At 40.4% G+C, this 21239-nt stretch overlaps 2 protein-coding genes across 2 annotated transcripts in view; both read right to left on the reverse strand.

Annotated features, from left to right (window-relative positions):
* Positions 1-10910, reverse strand: part of foxj1b (forkhead box J1b) — a 72708-nt gene extending 61798 nt beyond the window's left edge. The window contains exons 1-2 of the mRNA XM_057825235.1: positions 8960-10910; positions 1522-1582 (exon numbers count right to left, since the gene is read on the reverse strand). The gene's annotated coding sequence lies outside the window, so the exon portion shown is untranslated. The remainder of the gene's footprint in view (positions 1-1521; positions 1583-8959) is intronic.
* A 188-nt stretch (positions 10911-11098) lies between these two features.
* Positions 11099-21239, reverse strand: part of mrtfba (myocardin related transcription factor Ba) — a 43414-nt gene continuing 33273 nt past the window's right edge. Inside the window, exon 16 of the mRNA XM_057825763.1 lies at positions 11099-21121. Within this exon, the coding sequence (XP_057681746.1) occupies positions 20619-21121 (503 nt within the window). The 3' untranslated portion in view covers positions 11099-20618. The remainder of the gene's footprint in view (positions 21122-21239) is intronic.

Consider the following 21239-nt stretch of genomic DNA (forward strand, 5'->3'; position numbering starts at 1 on the left):
CAAATTGTACAACAAGTTTTGCACCCTTGTAATATTTTGCTCCCAAAGCTGTTGTGGCGGTGAATAAGCCCTCTTTTACATTCAATTGGATTCTCAATGTTATCCACAGGTGTTAAATATACACGTAACATCGTAAACTCAAACTCCGCCTATGGGCCAGGCATCTCACAATCCGCTTCAGTTATTGGCACTTGGTCAATAATGACACGTGCAGCAGTCAACGCTGGATTTAGGATAAAAGTACAAAAGCTGTACCGCATACAAACAGGAAGGATTGTCTCAGGAGTGATTTGTTCCAGGATTGAAGGTATTTATTGTATTTTTCGTACCATGCACACATTTTGAACCGTTAGCTAATTCGAAATGGGAGCTCATTTCTTCATTTTTTCCAAAATCAATGGGAGAAATTAGCCGCTACTGCATTGGCATCATAGTTCGCAATATCTATGGAAAATAAATGCTAACTGCCCAGTTTTTTGCTTTTAACCAAGAATGGAGACTGTTTTGTGCCCATATCTATAAAGAATTTGGGGATTTAAGCATTTATTCACAAGAATTTTCACCGGAAAAGCTCTGTTTACTTCCGGCGACGGCTAGCTACATTCACTTACAGACTAGCATTGTACTTCGACATATATTTACGTAAAATAAATGCTAACTGCACATTTTTGCTTTTAACAAAGAATCGAGACTTTTACGTCCATATCTATCAAGAATTTCAGAATTTAAGCTTTTATTCACCAGAATTTTCTCCAGAAAAGCTGTGTTTACATCAGGCGACCACTAGCTACATTCACTAACAGACTCACATTGCACTTCGACGTATTTACGTAAAATAAATGCTTACTGCACATTTTTTTCTTTTAACCCTAAATTGCAAACATTTGATACACCTAAAATTTCACGATTTTGAGACTAATTCAGAATTTTGACATGTCTTTTTGAAAAAAAAAAATGATGGATGCAAGTCAACACATGCATCTGCAGGTTCCATGAAAAAAACAAACAGGATTTAGCAAGGGTTATAGATATCTGAGCGCTTATTACACATATTCATTTTGACTTTCCTTATTACAAATTTGAAAAAAAAAAAAGGTTTCATTAGGACCCTATTTTTCAAATTTTGGGATCCTCTGATAATTGCTTCATATTGCTGGCATTAAAGGGTTAACCAAGAATCAAGACTTTTATGTCCATATTGCAAAAGAATTTGGGGATTTCAGTATTTATTCACGAGAATTTTCAACAAAAAAAGTACTTTGTCCGTGATTCCACTCAGTCAGCTTTGATGGCCTCGCCAACAATGCAGGCCCCCTATTTATCGGCCCCGCGCACCATGTCCTGTCAATACATTACGAAGTCTATGAACAAATATAGTTCAACTGATTCTGCACCCAAAACTAAAGAGCCTTATTAAATTGTATTAAAAATATTTTTGGTGAAGTGAAGAAGTGTAAAATAATGTAGAAAAATGCAAAGGTGACAAGTGCAAATCTTCAGAAGCCAAATATTAGGACTTACCAGCACGCAGAACGTCGTCCTCGACGTCGGCCTTCGGCTGCTATTGACTTCTGAGGGTGTGCTGAAACATCAAAATGCATTGTAAATTTTTTTGCGTCATGAGAGAAGAATCCTCCTTTTAACGAGTATCACCGATACTAATATCGGTACCGTTCTGGCACTAAAATGACATTATCAGAAATAAAGTGCCGATGCGTTGTATGATTTACTATTCGAGATCTAGTTTCCAACCACCGTTCGCCCTAACCAAGATGGCCGCCGCCACAGAAAAAAATAATTCAAACGCTTGTCACCCTACTCATGAGGAAGACGTCCAATTATCCAACTGCTGTGAATTAACATGAGTTTATCAAAACGTTATTGGACAAGGCTCATTTAAACTCGGACTTTTGATAAGTGTGAAATACTCCCTACCAGTATTGAACTTTCCAAAGTACTAAACTATGACATACATAACACAATGTTGTGTTATGCGTTGCAATCAGGCCATAAAAATTGCACAATTGAAATAAACAAGACAAGTGAGGATGCTGCTCGTCTGTGTTTATTATAGCTGTCAAAGATTACAGCAACACTGTTGCTACACGTTCCGTGCGTGCGTGCGTGCGTGCGTGCGTGCGACCACAGTGAACCGACGACAATGGCTATGTGCCATTCCGGCCACTCTTGTGTCCGAGATCCTGAGTGGAACACAAAGCCGGCTTTCTTTCTGCTCTCACTGTTGTATCAGTGCCGCCTGACTGCATGCATTAGCACCAGCCTCAGTAAACACACACAGCCCACTGGGGGAAGTGACATTCCCATTTCCTGTAAGGCAGCTGGATGGTGTAAATAAAGTCATTGCAATTGATACAATTGGTGCCATCAGTGCAAAATTAGCGTATACCAAAGCAATTAGTGTTTTCAAATTAAATGTAAACCATAGTACCCTGTAAACTCTGACAATAGTGTTGCACCGTGACCATTTTTCATCCTCCGATACCTGGTTGTGCGTTATTAGCATTTATTCTTTTTAATAATACGTTTCTGAAAACTCACATGTAATGAAAGACATCTTTTTTCCGTTTCTTGTAGTCACCGTCTGTTTGCATTATTCTAACACACTTAATATAATCAATCAGGGAAATAGTATCGTTTCCTGTATTCAGTTTGACTGTTTATATTACTGTAACACCCCCAATATAGAATAAATAGCACTTACACCATAGATTAAGAAAAACAAGCAGAATATAGGGCATAAGAGATACATGACGCCTTCTTATCACAGAAGCCCAACGAGCACTGATTATGATTTGACTCTGACACCTACAAGCCCACGTCTGCACTACCAACTCTCGCAATTAGTTCTCCCGGACAGTCCAGAACAAATGGCGGGACGTCCTGTCCCAATACAAGAAACACCAGAGAACGCCCGATATCCAACGGATAACACGACTGACAAGACTCCAAGAGCCCCTTTGACGCTGAGGTGGCAAAATCCACAACCCTCGTTTCCCTGACAACAGTGACTCCTGAATCCTCCTGTCCAATCCACAGACAACAATCCTAAACAACGCCCAAACACACCCTTCTTCCTGCCCACGGCCTGCCCCGCGAAAGCCTTCAAAAGACTGAATGTTTAACTAATCGTTGTCATTTTTTGGTTTCTCGGCTGGGTCCCTCTGTGCTGTATGATATCTGTGGACAACTGTCAACTTGTGTTTCGAAGCCTTTTTCCAGCTTGGAGTCAGTACAAAGGGTTAAGACTAAGGTGAACGCATGGAGTTTGGCCATTTGGCCGGGTTGTCAGTATTTTGCCGGCCCGCGTCGGCGGAGCTGTGCCATTCCGGCACTCTGGCTAAAAGGTCAGATTCCTTCAGTATGTAAAGTCATTCTAAATTAGCCCTTTAATGCCTGTAATAGGAAGCAATTGTCAGAGAATCGCAAAATTTGAAAAATAAGGTCTTAATGAAACCTTTTTTTTCAAATTTGTAAAAAAGAAAAAATAATATGTGTAATAAACACTCTAATATCTATAACTTTGCTAAATCCTGTTGTTGTTTTTTTTCTCATGGAACCTGCAGATGCATGAGTTGACTTGCATCCATTATTTTTTTTTGTTTTGAGGAAAGATATTTCAAAATTCTGAATTAAGTCTCAGAATTATGAAATTCTAAATATCAAACATTTAGCAAGAAAGGGTTAAGTGACTCGGACTTACATGCAAACATATTTGATTGGGACATCCCTAATTAAGGTTGCGGACTTTTTAACGGCAAAATTCTTTGGTTTAATACGCTAAGTCCGTTTAAGCACTGTGTTGAATACCTTGACACAAATCTTTGTGGCCAGGCTTTCTACTGCCAAGTTTCAAAAGCTAAATCCAAGTTCCTATAAAGTACTTTTATAGGTTAAAAAAAAAAGCCTCAGACACTCAGGCACTCGGCAGCTGTTCTTTTGTACCCGAGTGGAACTTCCAAAACATGACTTACTGTACATTTGAGTCACTACGCACTTAACAGAGAGTCTGCTTAGCATCAAACACATTTTTCTTCACTTATGTAGCCCTAGCCTATGAGGCAGATCTCCGCCTGCGGCCATTATGAAACATTCATGATCCCTGCGGATGAATTTAGCCATTTGAGAGTGAACAGACACTGCCGATTGCTTGTACGCATACATGAAATGTTCAAACACCAACAAAACCAGATTGAAAATGGTACTTGCCACAAAACAACAGCTTTTTTTTTTTTTAAACTGTGTAAGGAGCATACTACTGGTATTGAAAAGTAGTTCACAAACTTTTTACATCAAGAAATCATTGCCTCTCTAAGTAGGCTAAAGTAGGTCGAAGTCATGATGGAAAACGATGTTGTAACATGACACAGAAGTCGTATACCCGATGTTCTAATATTAGTATATGAATTTTACAAGAAAAACGTAACATTAAACAGTTCACAAAAAGTATTAGTGTTGCATCGATAACGATATGGCACTAAAATGAATGTCATCCGGGTCTGTGTACCTTTTGGCGATTCGTTTTTTTCTTCTAATTTTGGAAAACAAAAAACTAGCTTAATTCTGTTTTTTGTTTTTACGTGTGTTAGCAAAAAAAGAAATGAATCGTCTCTCGTTTTTCGATTTAAAACTGGTCATTCTAACGGAAAACTAGCCTTAATCCGTTTTTCCAGTGTCAGTTTATTGAATTGAAGTCGAAAAACAGAATACGCCCGATGTGTGCTTTCCACCAAGTTCGCTTTTCCAATGAGCCTTGTCCCGGAAGACCATGTTCTTCTTCCACAAGAAGAACGAGACCCTACTACAGCTGCATAATATTCATTTACAAGAAAAAGAACATCATCTTCCGGGTCCTGGCTCATTGTAAACGCCAACGTCTTGGAAAACACTAATATTGGATGTACTTTTTTTTTCTCGACTTCAGTTCAATAAATTGATATAGGAAAAAACGGATTAAGGCTCGTTTTCCGTTATTAAATGAGCAGTTTTTAAATTGCCAAATGTATCACATTTGATACACCTAAAATTTCATGATTTTGAGACTAATTCTGAATTTTGACATTTCTTTTTGAAAAAAAAAATGCATCTACAGGTTCCATGAGGAAAACAAACATGATTTAGCAAGGATTATAGATATCTGTGCGCTTATTACACATATTCTTTTCGACTTTTCTTTTTACAAATTTGAAAAAAAGGTTTCATTAGGACCTTATTTTTCTAAATTTGGGATTATCTGTTATCTGGGATTAGCCGTTTTCGACCGAGTCCCGATAGTATGTGTCATTAAGGAAAACAATTTGTATCTGTACAGTATTGGCACACAGCCTGAAATGGGGCCAAAAAAGGTATCATTGTAACACTATTAATTACATTAAAACAAAAATGCAATCTTACAGAAAAAACACCAAGAGGTTTACAGGTATAACATTGAAATATTAACAAAAATATACATTTAAAAAAATATTTACGACGAAAAATAGTATTAGTAAAAGTATTGTGAGAAGGAGGGGATATAATTAAAATTATATACTGTATATTCGACATGAAAAATGCAATTTAGGAGAATGAAATCAACCCACAAGAATAAACATCAAAATATAAGCAAAAGTTCAATTATAGGCGTTCTCTGAAATGAAACTTCAACGTTAAATACAACTGAACTCAAAAGTTGGGCAGTTATTCTTTTGGCAACCACTAGAGGGAGATAAAAATCCCAGCATTAGTCAAGCCCTTTTTGAAAGCACACATCAACCAGCACCATGGTGTGAGTTGCGTCTTTTAATATTTTGCTGAAAACTAAAAGAATAGTAACCAGATGGCGACACGACTGCGAGTATGTCTTGTGCTGCCGGAAGATAATGTGCGCACGTGAGCTGAACGTGATGCACATGTGGTCTTTCATAGTGCTGATCCCGCATGCTGGCACGGTGCCTGACATCCTCCCGCTCGTGCTGTTTTTACCCCCCTCCCTCTAGAGCAACGATCGCAGCTCTCCAATTGTCCATCCGAAAAGACAAAAGAAATAGTTTGATGACATCATGGCTTCCTCAAGCACGACTGTGGATCAGGTTCCCTACTGATCAAGTTGAGGAAGAGGCCTTAACAATGATATTTCGATCAATGACATCACCGATCAGATGCGGCGGTTGTCCAAGGATGCTCTAACCATGTGCACACGCTACAGACTGTAATCTAAGCGTGACGCAACACCCGGTCTGAGCCGCAACCTCATGTCGTCACTGCGGATGGCGAGCGTGCGTCCCGATAATCCTCGGCTACTCTTCTACTGTACGGCCGGCTAATCACAGATTGACCTACATCGAGGACATTTACGATAGGTAGCGTGACGTTTAAAGGGCCGCTTTCTTTGACAGGCCTTTAGATGCGAGTTATGTCACCGCGTCTCGGCGGCGTCCGTATAACATCCCAACTGGAAATTATAATGCTTCTTATCTGTTATTTGACACAATTTGGACATTTGTCATCTTCTTGGGAAGGATGACAATTTTAAAGCGGCGGGCGTAGCTGGCGGCCATCTTGTTGTATGGCGACCGGCAGTTGGAAAGGGAGACAGCGAGAACCAAAACTGGTTTTGCCATGTGGCAAAATTGTCATGTGGCATTTTTTTTTGCCATGTGGCAAAACTGATTTTGCCATGTGGCATTTTTTTTGCCATGTGGCATAATGTATTTTTCCATGTGGCAAAATTGATTTTGCCATGTGGCATTTTTTTTCTATGTGGCAAAATTGATTTTGCCATGTGGCAATTTTTGCCATGTGGAAAAATGCATTTTGACATGTGGCAAAATTGATTTTTTGGTATGTGGCAAAATGGATTTTGGCTTGGGTCATTTATTTATTTTTTATTTTTTGGTATGTGGCAAAATCGATTTTGGTTTGGGTCATTTATTTTTTTTTTTTGCCATGCGGCATTTTTTTTTTTTTTTTGCCATGTGGAATAATCTATTATACCATGTGGCATAATTGATTTTGCCATGTTGCATTTTTCTTTGCCATTGGGCCATTTTTTTTTTGCCATGTTGCAAAATTGAATTTCCAATGTGGCATTTTTTTGACACGTGGCAAAATGTATTTTGACATATGGCAAATATTTGATATGTGGCAAAATGGATTTTGGTTTGTGGCATTTTTTTGTTGTTTTTTTTTTGGTATGTGGCATTTTTGGGGGGTTTATGGCATTTTTGTAGGCCATGTACATCCATGCCATTGACGGCTATGCACATCCAAATTTTCCATTCAGTTTAAATGGCAGAAAAATGTGTGGCTGTGATTTTTGACCATACATTTTACATTACAGCGCACTGACATTCAACTGGCACCCGCAAGTCAGGCTATCCCATTGACAGCTATGCACGTCCAAATTTTCCGTTCATATTAAATGGCAGAAAACCAAACAAACCAAATTCCAATTAGCCACCTAGTAAAGACAAATTGCCACATAGTAAAATCCATTTTGCCACATGGCAAAAATGTCACATGTCAAAATCATTTTTGCCAAATGGGAAAATACATTTTGCTACATGGCAAAAAAAAAAAAGCCACATGGCAGAAAAAAATTCCACATGGCAAAATCCACGTTGTCAATACTCCTTTTAGTTCTTGGCCCTGCTGGAGGTGCATATTGCACAGTATCTGCGCGTTCACGCTAGCGTTAGCATTTAGCCCTTGGATAACTTTTTTAACATGCAGTTTGTGGGTGTCCAGGTGGGTTTAATTAATTGAAAATAATGGACTATTTTCCTGCTGAGTGTGTATTATCATCACAAAGATTTCCTTGTAAACGCTACAATTATCTGCTCGTCTGTCAATGTTTATTTGAAATTATTCGAATTTTACAGACGAAGTAATTTTCGACAAAAACTAAACGAAATTTGTCTGTGTTGTCGTTGCCTAAAACTGGACGAAGACATATTTTAAAATAACTAAAATATGACTGATACGTATTTTCGACGAAAATGAAAAGGGCTACCAAAAAAAGAAAACGCTGCTCTGAATGTTTTTGTTTCAGTGCCATTGCTGGCACGAGACGTCCACAAAGAACATTCACGTCATAACAATAATGCTCATTTAAATTAGGCTTTCATCTTGTTTTGTAACAGGGTAGCTACTGTGAGATGAAATAGGCCTAAATGTTCATAAAAGGAACATCATATTAGGAGCTTTGTGTTCATTTGCATGTAGCTTTCACATTTCCTGGATCTGCCGCATTTTGGAAAGTTGGCTTTGGGAAAAATAAATAAATAAATCACAAGCTGAGAGGGAACATTTGCTGCTGAATAATGAAAGTCATTAGGCACGGCGGGCTGTGCGGAGGCCCCCCTGTGTGACTAATACCCCGACAGGTGGCACACATGCATGCTTTATTGTTATTTGATCTCGGCACATATCTCAAACTCTTAACAACTGAGAAACTGGGTCTAGGTGGTAGAGCAAACTGCATTTTTTTGGACATTATATCACCATCCCAATGGCACTCAAACAGGAGCACTCAACGTAGGAAGAATTTGACAGCTTGATTTAAGACACTCATTCGGGTCACTTCTTGTTGATTTTTGGTCACTTCCTATTAACTTGGGGGCATTTTGGGGCCACATCCACGTCAACTCATTGGCTACCAGTGACGGCGGTAGACTTCCAATTTATTTCGACTGGCGCTGTCAATGGCACTCCAACACGATTCTTCAAAGCCGAAACCTTTCTATCGTTGTCTGTGATTAAGTTTTGGACACCTTAGTTGTTCAGTTCCATTTTCTCTCAATAGTCTTACCGTAGAATATTTAAGATTGATTTCCTATGTATAACTAATTGTACTATCGCTATATTTTATGGTGCGCCTTGTATCGTATCCACCCCTTGAATCCAGACATAGCTAAAGAATTAAAAATGAGTGGCAGGGAAAGAAATGGAGATGAATACATACATTGCCGTCTTGACGATGGATGGATAGATAGATAGATGTTCTTCCACAGCAGGACGGGTGATGTCATCCATGCAAACTGAGGACACCGAAGGCCTCTTCTGCCGCCGCTTTCTACTGTGCCATGATGACATCTAGCGGTCACAAAACACAGACGCGGCGTGGGCTTTTTCGTCTGAAAAGACATTGAAATCCCGACGCCGAACCGTGAGAATCCGGCGGCGACACACCATCGTGATGTGCGCGAGGCGAGCGCCGTCGGAACAAGGCAACACAAAGGTTTGACGAATGTCACTACAACAAAGCGCCGAATGGCGTCAAGAGACCCAATGCCTCAGTGAGGTCACGTTAAGGCTTCATGAGGTGCGGCTCGGCGGCTGTGTTCACTAAATTAGATCATGGGCGGTGACCACAATGGCTTTTACCTTAAACTGCACCCAACCGAATCTTGAAAATGGGAAAGAAAAAGAATGACAATATATGCTGATATATTACATTGTTTTAACCCTTTCATGCATGAATTACGACTTGTATCTTTGAAACCCTTACAGGCACTCATTTGCACCTTTTCAGGAACGGTGGTCACTACAGTGGACAAATATTAAGAGACCAAGGGTTTGGTCCATAACTGGATTTTCAGGGGGGGTGCTGAAAAGTGTCATTGCATGTAACTGACTTCCCTATACAGCATATGAATTTTGAACAGGAGGGCATTTAAAAAACAAAACAAAACCAGAAAAACCCTAATTGGAGGCGAGAGCAGAATTAAAGACGACACGATTTTAACGAGATATTATCACGTACTTGTTTCGATCCAAAAACTCCATGTAGCATGTATCACCGAGACACTGCTGTGAATGGCCACAGCCGGATTTTTATGGGTAAAACAAGGTGATATAACAAGGGTTGCGAAGCAGAAGTCGCAGACAACAAGGAGTGGTTGAGATTTTCTTTTTCATATAGTTACTCTTTTAAATGTTATTTTTAGGGGTGTCAAACGATTAAAAATTTTAATCGAGTTAATTACAGTTTAAAAATTAATCGTAATTAATCGCAATCGCAATTAATCGCAATTCAAACCTTCTATAAAATATGCCATATTTTTCTGTAAATTATTGTTGGAATGAAAAGATAAGACACAAGATGGATATATACATTTAACATACAGTACATAAGTACTGTCTTTCTTTATTATAACAATAAATAAAGATGGCATTACCATTATTAACATTCTGTTAAAGCGATCCATGAATAGAAAAACTTGTAGTTCTTAAAAGATATATTAAAACCCCTCTTCATGTTTTCGTTTTAATAAAATTTGAAAAATTTCAATCAAAAAATAAACTGGTAGCCCGCCATTGTTGATGTCAATAATTACTTACACAATGCTCATGGGTGCTGAAGCCTATAAAATCAGTCGCACCCAAGCGCCAGCAGAGGGCGGCAAAACTCCGAAAAACACAACAAGTACACCTTTCACTCTGCTGTCATTTTAATATGTTTGAGCGGGGCATTTGTGCGTCAAATATTTTAACGGGATTCATTTTAAAAATTAATTACCGCTCGTTAACGCGATAATTTTGAAAGCCCTAGTTATTTTTCCATTTTTTTTGTTTGGATCGATTTTTTATCATCTAACATATCGGGGGAAATGCGACAGTAACAAAAAAAATACAATTAAGCGATAGTTATGAGGTAGATATCCGTGACTTTTACAGACGCCAAATTTTTCATTGTGACGTTATTCGTTTAAAAGTTTAAAATATGCGAGTGAATCATTTTTTAAAGTCTTTTTTTTTTAATCTAAATATTAGACATCAATTAATGATTCTAGACTAAAAATGACATTTTGAATAATATAATTACCTTTTTATGGCTAGGTTAAAACAAAAGCGGTTGCGCAACGTCTATAAACGGGGGTTTTCAGGGTAAAATGGACAGATTAAAAATAGTTGGAAGGCTTAGTGCGCCATGAATCTGCTATGGCAGCATCTAGACATATTGTTCTATCAAACACAACAGTTCTTTTGGCTTAAAAATGTATTTTACCGAGGGGTGCAAGAGCAGAAACTGCTTTTTCAGTCTTGTCTGTCTTTTCCGCCATATAGGAAAGTCACTTACAGGCAATGACACTTTTCAGCCACCATGGCCCCCCTTAAACTGCCCGTATGCTTATGACCTTTAACCCTTTATGGAGCAAGTGACTGATTTATGTTGTTGCTTCATTGAAACCACTGCTGTCTGTAATAAATAAATGTTGTTTGTGGCTATCATGTTGGGATACCTTTGTGCAAATTGCAACAAAAAAACATTTGGATTCGTGACTCGTATGTAAAATATGTGACGGCGACATCCGTAGTTTAGTATCCCCATATCAAGTGATTGGACTTTATAGTGGGGGACGCCAAATTTCCCTGATTTGAAGAGGAGGCAACACCAAGCAGCCTGAACGAGTCAGACTACTTTCTGCACGTTCTATAAATAATTGGCCCTCTTAAAAGCAGAGGGTTGACTGAGAAATGATTTTGTCCTTGGCAGAACCAACAATGAATCCGTGGGTGGACTTTGTGAGCCTTTGAAAAGCAGATGCGAGCGCCTGGTTTGCCTTGGAGATAAAAAATATAAACGGAACACCTTTCAACAGGACCAAAAAAAGGAGCGTTTCTATGGTAAACATTGGAAACAGGAGAGGACGTTGCAATGAAGTCATCGTGACCAAGATTCGACTAGGTCATTGCGGTCTCTCGGAAGTTGTTAGCAAATTACAGGAACGCACGCACTTCAAATTCATGACCGCTTTGTTTTAAGTATGAGCGCACTTCTTTTGGGATAACAAGTTTGACCGGATGATGTTACACTTTGCCAAACCGAAAAAGAAGTGTACCCACTAGAGGTGTTCCCAAAAATTGATCATTACATGCATCGCGATTCGACACGAGACAATTCGATTACGATTCATAAAGGTTCAAAAACGATGTTTTTCCCTCATAACTTTATGGCAGCCGCTCGTAGCAGAACGAAATTCAAGACACGTCTGCCGCCGGGCACCGCTAACAGGCGCGCGCACGTTATAATGGATGCTGCCAGTTACTAAGTGAGAGATTTCCTCCTTTTTAAAAGACTGGATAATAAATTTGTGTATGAGAGGGGCTGGGACAGAAGCGCAATCCGGTGGTTGCGCTTTCGCAAGTTATTTTTTAGAGCAAGAGGGGAAGAGAGATAGTTCCTTGCTCCTTGTCTTTCAGATGTCCAGCAATAGTTTTAAGGCATTTCAATTGAAAAATGTCCTGAGTGTGTTGCTAAGACCCGTGTGCATCTATAAGAGGTGCGCTCTTGTACTGTTCAGCCTTTATTGTTGTTTTTGAGATGTTAATAGTTAGCGCCGAACGCTAAGCTAATTCGCTAACATGTATTTCATATTCAGAAATTGTAAAACCAAGATTAAGTACAGCGGTAACATGCGAAATAGTACAGAAATCAGTGAGAACAAAGTGTATTGGTTAAAAGAAGTCTTATTTCTAAAGACACTTTGTGTCCAGAAAATGTGGAATTCATTCCACCGATATAAATTTTATTGCATTTTTGAGAGAAATAAGTACTCCCTTTAAAATGGTTAATGTTTTTGCACTTTCTTGTGAAATAAAAAAGCAGCTTAAGGGCAGTTTTTTTGTTGTATGGGCATGTTCCCTGTTGAATCATTAGGATATTTTAAATAAGTAATGGACATAAATTTGGTTGGCTACTGTATTAATTAGCAATGTACGATGCATCGATAATCGCGATCATCGCCAATACTGCGATCATTGTTCAATAATCAAACTGGAATCTAATCGAATCGTGGGGTGCCAAAGATGGCACAGCCCTACTACCCACAAAGGCAGGAATCAAGAACATACTTTGTAGTACACCAATTTTTTATTATCACATAAAAAGCATACAACTTTTGAGTATTTACAAAATAGAGCGCCCGTGGATGTCACATGTATAAAAATATGCATTACATCTATATAAATATGTACATCGTGTGCAAAACGTATGGCGTACGAACGAGAGGCGATCGGGACGACGGACGAATCCACAGCAGAAGAGTCGGAACCTCGCGCGTGGCGGACAAGTCGCCGCGGGTGATAAACGCGGCGGTCTGAAGCCAGAGGTTCCTGATATGACCGTATTTTGAGTGCGTTTCTGCATCAGTACAGTACGTGGAGAAATGAAGCAGCACGGAGTCTGAACTGTTCTCAACTGGCCAGTGAGAGTCTGACTGCGGCCGAGATGTCCGATATGACAAAACATTAAAATAGGGTTTTCTTATAAAAATGAAAACAGGATTATGTTTTTATCAAAACAAGATAAATACAAAACAAATGACAGTATATCCTATGCCCTTTTTTGGCCAAGCATTCGGATTTGACACGCTTGAAAGCAAACATTAAATCAGATGTCACTCAAAACTCAGAAAGTTGGGTCAAAAATGTCAAACAAATAGCAAAAGTTGGCCTGACAACAGTCAATCACCAATCTGTTCCTTTTCATAGTTTTTTTGGAGGGTGCACAGGACAAATAGGATTAAAAGTTGAGTTTGGCTCAAACTTCCTATAGATACTTGGCTTTTGTGCATCGTGTGACTACAGTACTGACAAAAAGCTCTCTGATCTAATCTATTAAAATGATCTGGATTCACACGGTGTGATTCAAGTGACACAATTTCACATTTTCTGGGTGAGAAACTCTGCCCAGGCCCGCTAAACCTAGTTTAACATTGAATACTTACCTCATTCATGTAGTGCTGTTCTTTTCCTGGCTGTCACTGTGCAGTATTGACGCTTGTGGAGATATTGACATGCAATTTGGGCGTGTTATATGTAAACACAGCTACAGTGCCGGCCAAAAGTATTGGCACACCTGCAATTCTGTCAGATAATGCACAATTTCTCCCAGAAAATGATTGATGAATATCTTCATTTATTTTGCTTGCCATGAAATAACACAAAAGATAATGGATTTTTTTTTTTTTTTTAAAGCATTAGGATTTTACACAAAACTCTAAAAATGGGCTGGACAAAAGTATTGGCACCCTCAGCCTCATACTTGGTAGCACAACCTTTGGACAAAATAACTACGAACAACCGCATCAATGAGTTTCTCACAATGTTCTGCTGGAATTTGAGACCATTCTTTGGCCAACTGCTCCAGGTCTCTGAGATTTCAAGGGTGCCATCTCTCCACTGGTGTTGTATGGTATTCAGGTCTGGCCACTTTAGATGTCTCCAGTGCTTTCTCTCAAACCGTTTTCTAGTGCTTTTCGAAGCGTGTTTTGAGTCATTGTTATGTCCTACGGACGGCTCACTGAGGAAGTAACATAAAACGAGCCACATGTATACAAGTGGACACAATTTATATACACAAGTCAAACTCGCAATGAACAAGGAATACAAAATAACAAAGAAGCGCGGCTTCTGAGTAAGCCCAGGCCAAAATGACAAACAAAAGGAATCTACGCTTAAACCCAACTGCCTAACTAACCCCGGATTGTAAAAAGGAAAGAACAAAAAAACAGCCACTACCCTGGCTTCCTACACTAAACAAAACAGGAGAAAACGGGTTGAACGGAAATGGCAGCTTACCCCTACTGCTTCGGTGCTCATATTTACAGAACAAAACGATCCAATAATGGCAAACACAAAAGACCTCACCGAAAAAAAAGCAGGAGTGTAACTAGCAAGCGATTAAATGCACATGTGAATGAACGGCGAGCAAACAGATGGCGAGGAGGACCGCGGCATGAATGCTGTCAATGCGACCTCCCAGAGTGTTGACAGCTGCTGGTTTTTGAAGTTGGCGCCCTTCATTGGCTGGCCAATGAGCGGCATGTCAATCAGCATACGTCACGTTGGGAGGGGAGGCAGCCATCTAGAGGAGGCGACGATCCGCCGGCTTCTCAAAATAAAACAACAGTTAAACGGCCAGGGCCGTCACAGTCATTGTCCTGCTGGAAGACCCACGACCTCTGAGGGAGACCCAGCTTTCTCACACTGGGCCCTACATTATGCTGCAAAATTTCTTGGTAGTCTTCATAATGCCATGCATACGGTCAAGCAGTCCAGTGCCAGAGGCAGCAAAGCAACCCCAAAACATCAGGGAACCTCAGCCGTGTTTAACTGTGGGGACCGTGTTCTTTTCTTTGAAGGCCTCATTTCCCCCCCGTAAACTCTATGTTGATGCCTTTTTCCAAAAAGCTCTACTTTTGTCTTATTTGACCAGAGAACATTCTTCCAAAACGTTTTTGGCTTTCTCAGGTAAGTTTTGGCAAAGTGCAACCTGGCTTTTTTATGTTTCTGGGTCAGAACTAGGGTCTTCCTGGGAAGAGTCTCTTTTCATTCAACGCCAACAGATGGTACAGGTTGACACTGTGGTAACCTCGGACTGCGGGACAGCTTGAACTTGTTTGGATGTTAGTTGAGGTTCTTTACACACCATCCGCACAATCTTTTGTTGAAATCTCTTGTCAATTTTTCTTTCTCGTCCACATCTAGGGAGGCTAGCCACAGTGCCGTGGGCTTTACACTTATTGATGACACCTTGCACGGTAGACACACGGTAGTCCATTTTAACTGGCTGCAAGTGTTATTTACTTACTGCCACCACCTGTTATGTACCACAGGTAAGTAACAGCTGCTGTTAATGACACAAATTAGAGCAGCATCAGATTATTTTTCAAAGGGTGTCAATACTTTTGTCCGGCCCATTTTTGGAGTTTTGTGTAAATGTGTGATGATTTCTTTTTATAATTTTTTCCCCATTTTCTTTTTTGTTTTTTCATTGCAAGCAAAATAAACGAAGATATTACTACCAAAGCATTTGTAATTGCAATCATATTCTGGGATAAATTGAGCATGATCTGACAATTGCTTAGGGTGCCAATACTTTTGGCCTTCAGTGTGTACTGAAATTGTGTCACTTGCAATACAGAGTACACGCCGTGTAAATTCGGTCTAAAACAGTCCTCAGGAAAGATGGCAGTTGAAAACCAAGCGTGGCGGCGCCCACTAGTGGTCACGGACGTAAGAAAGAGAGCAAGTGGTATCAGATGAGTGGAAAAATTAGATTCTCCCTTAACAAGACGAGAGATATTTAGAACGAACGCGGAAAAGGTTTGAAAAGTAGCAAAGCCCTCTTTGCGGACAACTTTCAGGATGTCTGTACATGTTTGGACCGCAAACAGTCGTCAGAAGCCTTTTGATTGATCAACTATTTGCTCGCGATAGCACATTTTTTTCACGTGACGTGGACAGTCATGCACACTGAAGACGGAAAGACAACGTACATGCACAAAAGACGCTAAGGCGGCGCACTGTAGCGCATGCAACTCCATCACGCGGCTTCCGGACTGGCCGAGTCTTAGTTAGGAATACGGCGGAAGCTCAAGTTCAAGTCAGACAATCCGAACTGACATTTTTGCCCAAAATTGGAACAAATTAGTAGCCGGCCAGGGTCACGAAAAAGACAACCTTAGCGGTTCCACTGTGTTCTCATTCCTCCAATGATGATGATAATGACTTGACATTTATACACACAGAGTGTAGGGATACTGCAGGACAGATATGGACTTCTCCCAAAACCTTAACGCGCCAGTTATTTGTTCCCTTTCCTATTTGTTCATCACAAAAGCTGCCGGCATTTGAGTAGAGTCTTAGTTTTTGTCATCTTTGAAGAATACATTCAAAAATAAGAGAACAACCAACTTCTGACGGCGATGAGCTTGTGATCGCAATCAGCGTTGATGGTTTCAGAGCAACTTGATATGCCGAGTTCACATTAGCGTAGTTTTGAGGCGACTGACATTGTGCCTCTTTAGTGCATAGCTCCCCTGTGTCCCCCCCATTTGGAAAAGTCTTTGAGCACTTCGTAGTAGCGTTGCACCGATACCGATACCAACCAGCCGGATGTCAGTATCGGTAGTCGAAAAATGGTATCGGCGCAACACTACTTAGTATAGATCCTTAATGGGGAAATCAACCCCCAATTAGTTTATCGGAAATATGTGCCAGCACTAGCCAACATACAGTATTCTCAAGAATATCGCTGTCCTGGAGTAGGAATAAATGATTTTGAACTGTTATTCCAAGGACAAAATAATAAACAGAATATTGTGTTTTCACTTAGTGCAAAAATAAACCCCAACCAGGGTACACTGATAAAATGCCTGCCTTGCTAGTTTCCTCCAAGAAATGCTCAAACATATCCATTGACTTAGCATCTAGAACTGTGGTTCTTAACCCGGATTCAATCGAACCCTAAGGGTTCGGTGAGTCAGTCTCAGGGTTTCAGTGAAGGTAATGAAACGCAGAGCCCCATTTTCATACATTGATTACATCTAGGCAAAATGGCTTTTTAGACCAAGTTTTGAACTGGTTTGCTCCCAATTTGCAGGCTTAATCCATTTCTTTGAACTGCTAGTCCTCGATCTGATGGGAGGAAGAACTGGTTTGCTCAGTGGAAGCTTAACGCGCACTAGAGCCGGGCGGTATACCGAAAATTTACCGGTTCCGAAATTCTTCACGATGACCGACGTCATTCTGAACATGTCGGTAAATTCGGTTATTTAATATAACAAGAAAATATAGTATTTTCATCCCGCTTTGACAATGTGTTTTTCGGCTATGTTCATTCCCCTTTAAGAAAGCAGTCTGTGTGCCTACGTATGAGGTCACGTGGTAATCAGGAACTCAAACAAATAGAAGCCCGGTAGGTTAACGCTAGCAGCTCCCGCTACAAGCAAAAGTGATGGAGTCGGGCTTAAGGGAGCTTCGCCAAACTTTCACCCGACATTAAGTAGCCTCTTGGTGGCCTCCTAACAAGCTTTCACCCACTTTCCTCCCTGGTTCTCCCAATTTCGAGAAAGGGTGCTTTCTACTGGTAGCCAGGCCACAGGCTAATGCTAGCAGCTAACGCAATATAAAATGAATGTAATGGCGTCGGATAGCGGTTCTAACCTTGTCAAAACGGCTGAACTTAATGAGTGGATTGGGCACGGACTGCACCTAGCAATTAGTATGAGCGTCATTTTGTATCAGTGTGTGTGTAATTTCTTCGATATCTTCATAAGGGTAAAGCATTCAGCATACATTATAATGCAACAGTGAAGCCTATATGACCATTTAATGGCCACGGCTATTTTTCTGTATGTGCTTGCTTCATTCTGTGTCATTACTGCTATGATAAAACCTTAAATGTGTCATTGGCAAAAGAGCAATATAGCTTTCATGTGTGTGTCTCTGTGGGGGGTGCATGTGTGTTCGCATGTATTAAAAAATGCTCTGGGGAAAATAACCTGAAACCTTGAAGTAAACACGTGTGTTAAATAATTATGTCACAGCAGCCATTAAAAATAAGTTGTCTGTTTGAAGGGTTTTGTTCAAACTAAGTCATTTATGTTACAATGACATGTTTGCACAGCCGTCGTATTGATTTTTATAATGTTGTACATTGTTCAAGTTTACAAGAAATGTGTATACGCTTAATGTTTAGACTGCATGTACAATTGTTTGAATATGTTCAATTGTAATCTGGTAAATAAATCAACGAGAAACAGTTAATTTGTATTTCACGCATTGATTCAGATCTTCAAATTATATAACCGTCTGCTTGGGCGAATTTATCGTCATTTATCGTTATAGAGGTAAATCTGCTCAATTTACCGTGATACGTACTTTAGGTCATATCGCCCAGCCCTAACTTGCACTTGGCATGAGGGAATACAACAGACCAATGGGCAGCATGGTTTCAAATTTTGACCTGTTTGCTGTCAAAATGAGAAGAATTTTGAACGGGTATTTGCTCAATTATGAGCTTGCTAACTTCGATATGGCGGAAAACACAGACAAGACTGAAAAAGCAGTTTCTGCTCTTACACCCCTCTTTAAAATAAACTGATGTATTTCAAGCCAAAATAACTTTTGTGTTTGATAGAACAATATGTCTATAAGCTGCCATAGCAGATTCATGATGCATTAAGTACCCGAACTATTTTTAATTTGGCCGTTTTACCCTGGAAACCCCGTTTACAGATGTCGCGCGACCGCTTTTGTTTCAACCCAGCCATAAAAAGAAGGTAAGTAATCATATTTATTATGCAAAATGTCTGTCATTTTTAGCTTAGAATCATTAATTGATGTCTAATATTTAATTTAAAAATTTCACTCGCATATTTTAAACTTCTAAACAAATTACGTCACAATGAAAAAATTAGCATATGTAAAAAAGTCACAAATATCTACCTCATAACTTGCTTAATTGTATTTTTTTTTTGTTACTGTCACATTTTCCCCAATATTTTAGATGATAATCGATCCAAACAAAGAAAAATTGGAAAAAAAAAAACGTTTTGAAGGGTAAATATATGAAAATGAAAATCTCGACCACTCCTTGATGTCTGCGATTTCCGCATCGCCACCATTGTTATATTAGCATGTTTCACCCATAAAATCCCCCCAAAATCCGGTTGTGGCCATTCACAGCTGTTTCTTGACACTCGGTGATACATGATACATGGAGTTTTTGGATCGAAATAAGGTAAGTACGCGATAATATCTTGTTAAAATCATGGCGTCTTTAATGATGCTATCGCGTGCTCTCATCTCCAGTTAGGGTTTTGCTGTTTTAAAAAAAAATGTCCTCCTGTTCAAAAAATTTTCTTCCCCCAGAAAATTGAGATTTGAAGCTTTCCAACGATGTATCACACATGCATATCGGACAATTTTGAAAGTTGGCCAAATTGGGGGTCTCAGAGCAGAACTTCAAGTCAGCTGAGTGTTTTCCGCCATATATCGATGTTTAATTTGGAAAAAAAAAAACATACTTCATTATCTAATTCCAAAGGGTTCAGTGAATCCACATGTGAAAATGGTGGGGTTCGGTACCTTTATCAGGGTTAAGAACCACTGATCTAGAATACGATTGAACCTTTATTGGAAAAGGCACTATCAGTTATTGTTCTGAACTGTCTTACTGTAAGGACAACGAGCGTCCCTGTACATGGACATCAAGCTGGATTTCAAGGATACCCAATGAATGCGCAAAAGGTTTTCTGCAGCGTCCTACCTCAACTCCTATCAGCATCTTGACAGTGTAACGAGTCATTTTCGAGAAGCGGGCAAACGCACAGTACGGCCGAGTTCAGGCTCAGCCTCTCTGTCGCGTCGACTCGTAGTGATGAGTCTCAGGAAGTGGTCAGTATCACCCGATAGATTTTTTTCCCCTCCCCAACAAAGGTCATCACGTTGAAATGACCTTGTTTTGATACAGCAGCCATCACTAGCACTGTCAGTGACAATCCGGCAAAGGATATGATCCAGGCCTTGAGATCCTGGAGAGCGAATATGTACAAAAAGTCCATGCTACCGGAATTCTTTTGGTTCTGTCTCCTCTTTCCCTCTCTAAATAAAGGCCGAAACGCCGTAATCCCTGCTTTCTTCCCCCGCTCTGATCGAGACATTACAAATGAAATGATCATTTAAAGCTGTGCAATCTCTCACTTGTCATTTCACGTCAGGCGACATCCATGCGTTGCCCGTACAGTGGTGTGGTGAGAGCATTTCATTTTTCCTTTAGTGCCAGCCTTCTCGCCGTCCCGTTCGGGGCTCGGTTAGCTTTTATTCTTTCGTCAGTCCCAGTGCAGCTGCAGGTCATGCGTGTCCAGGAAGTCGGTCGGGATCCCGAGCGGCCCTTGTCCCGGCGGCATGGTGAGGTCCAGCCACTCCATGTTGTCCAGAGCCGGGTCGGACAGACCCATATTGAGCGAGGAAGGGGGCGACGAGGAGTCGCAGAAGGACAGGTCCGACGTGTCCATGGGAGAGTAGGGCTGATGTTCCATGAGCTGCGCCTGCAGCTCCTCCATCAGGCCCCTGGTGCGAGGGTCGGCCGCCGCCGGCGTGTCGGCCAACGTTCTCTCCAGGAAGGCCTCCAGCTGGTTATCGGTGGCCAGCGAGGAGAGGTTGGGCAGGCCGGGGTCGATAGCCGGGTTCAAGGTCGGCGGAGGAGCCACCTGGATCTGGGGAGGTTGTCGGGAGAGGACGGTGTTGACCGGAAGGGTGCTGATGTTGGCCGTGACTGGGTTGGACTTGCTCAGAGACACCGGAGGGTCATGCTGGATAAACGGAGTGATTTCTAAAGGTGGGAAAATAGGTTTGAAAATGAAATCAGCGACCAAAAATAATAAAACTAATTTGTTGGCCAGTGATTTGAACACTTGACTGACTGGGATCATTCATGAAGTTTGCTTGTA

The sequence above is a fragment of the Corythoichthys intestinalis genome, chromosome 21 (assembly GCF_030265065.1).
Source record: "Corythoichthys intestinalis isolate RoL2023-P3 chromosome 21, ASM3026506v1, whole genome shotgun sequence".
In the NCBI taxonomy this organism is placed as follows: domain Eukaryota; kingdom Metazoa; phylum Chordata; class Actinopteri; order Syngnathiformes; family Syngnathidae; genus Corythoichthys; species Corythoichthys intestinalis.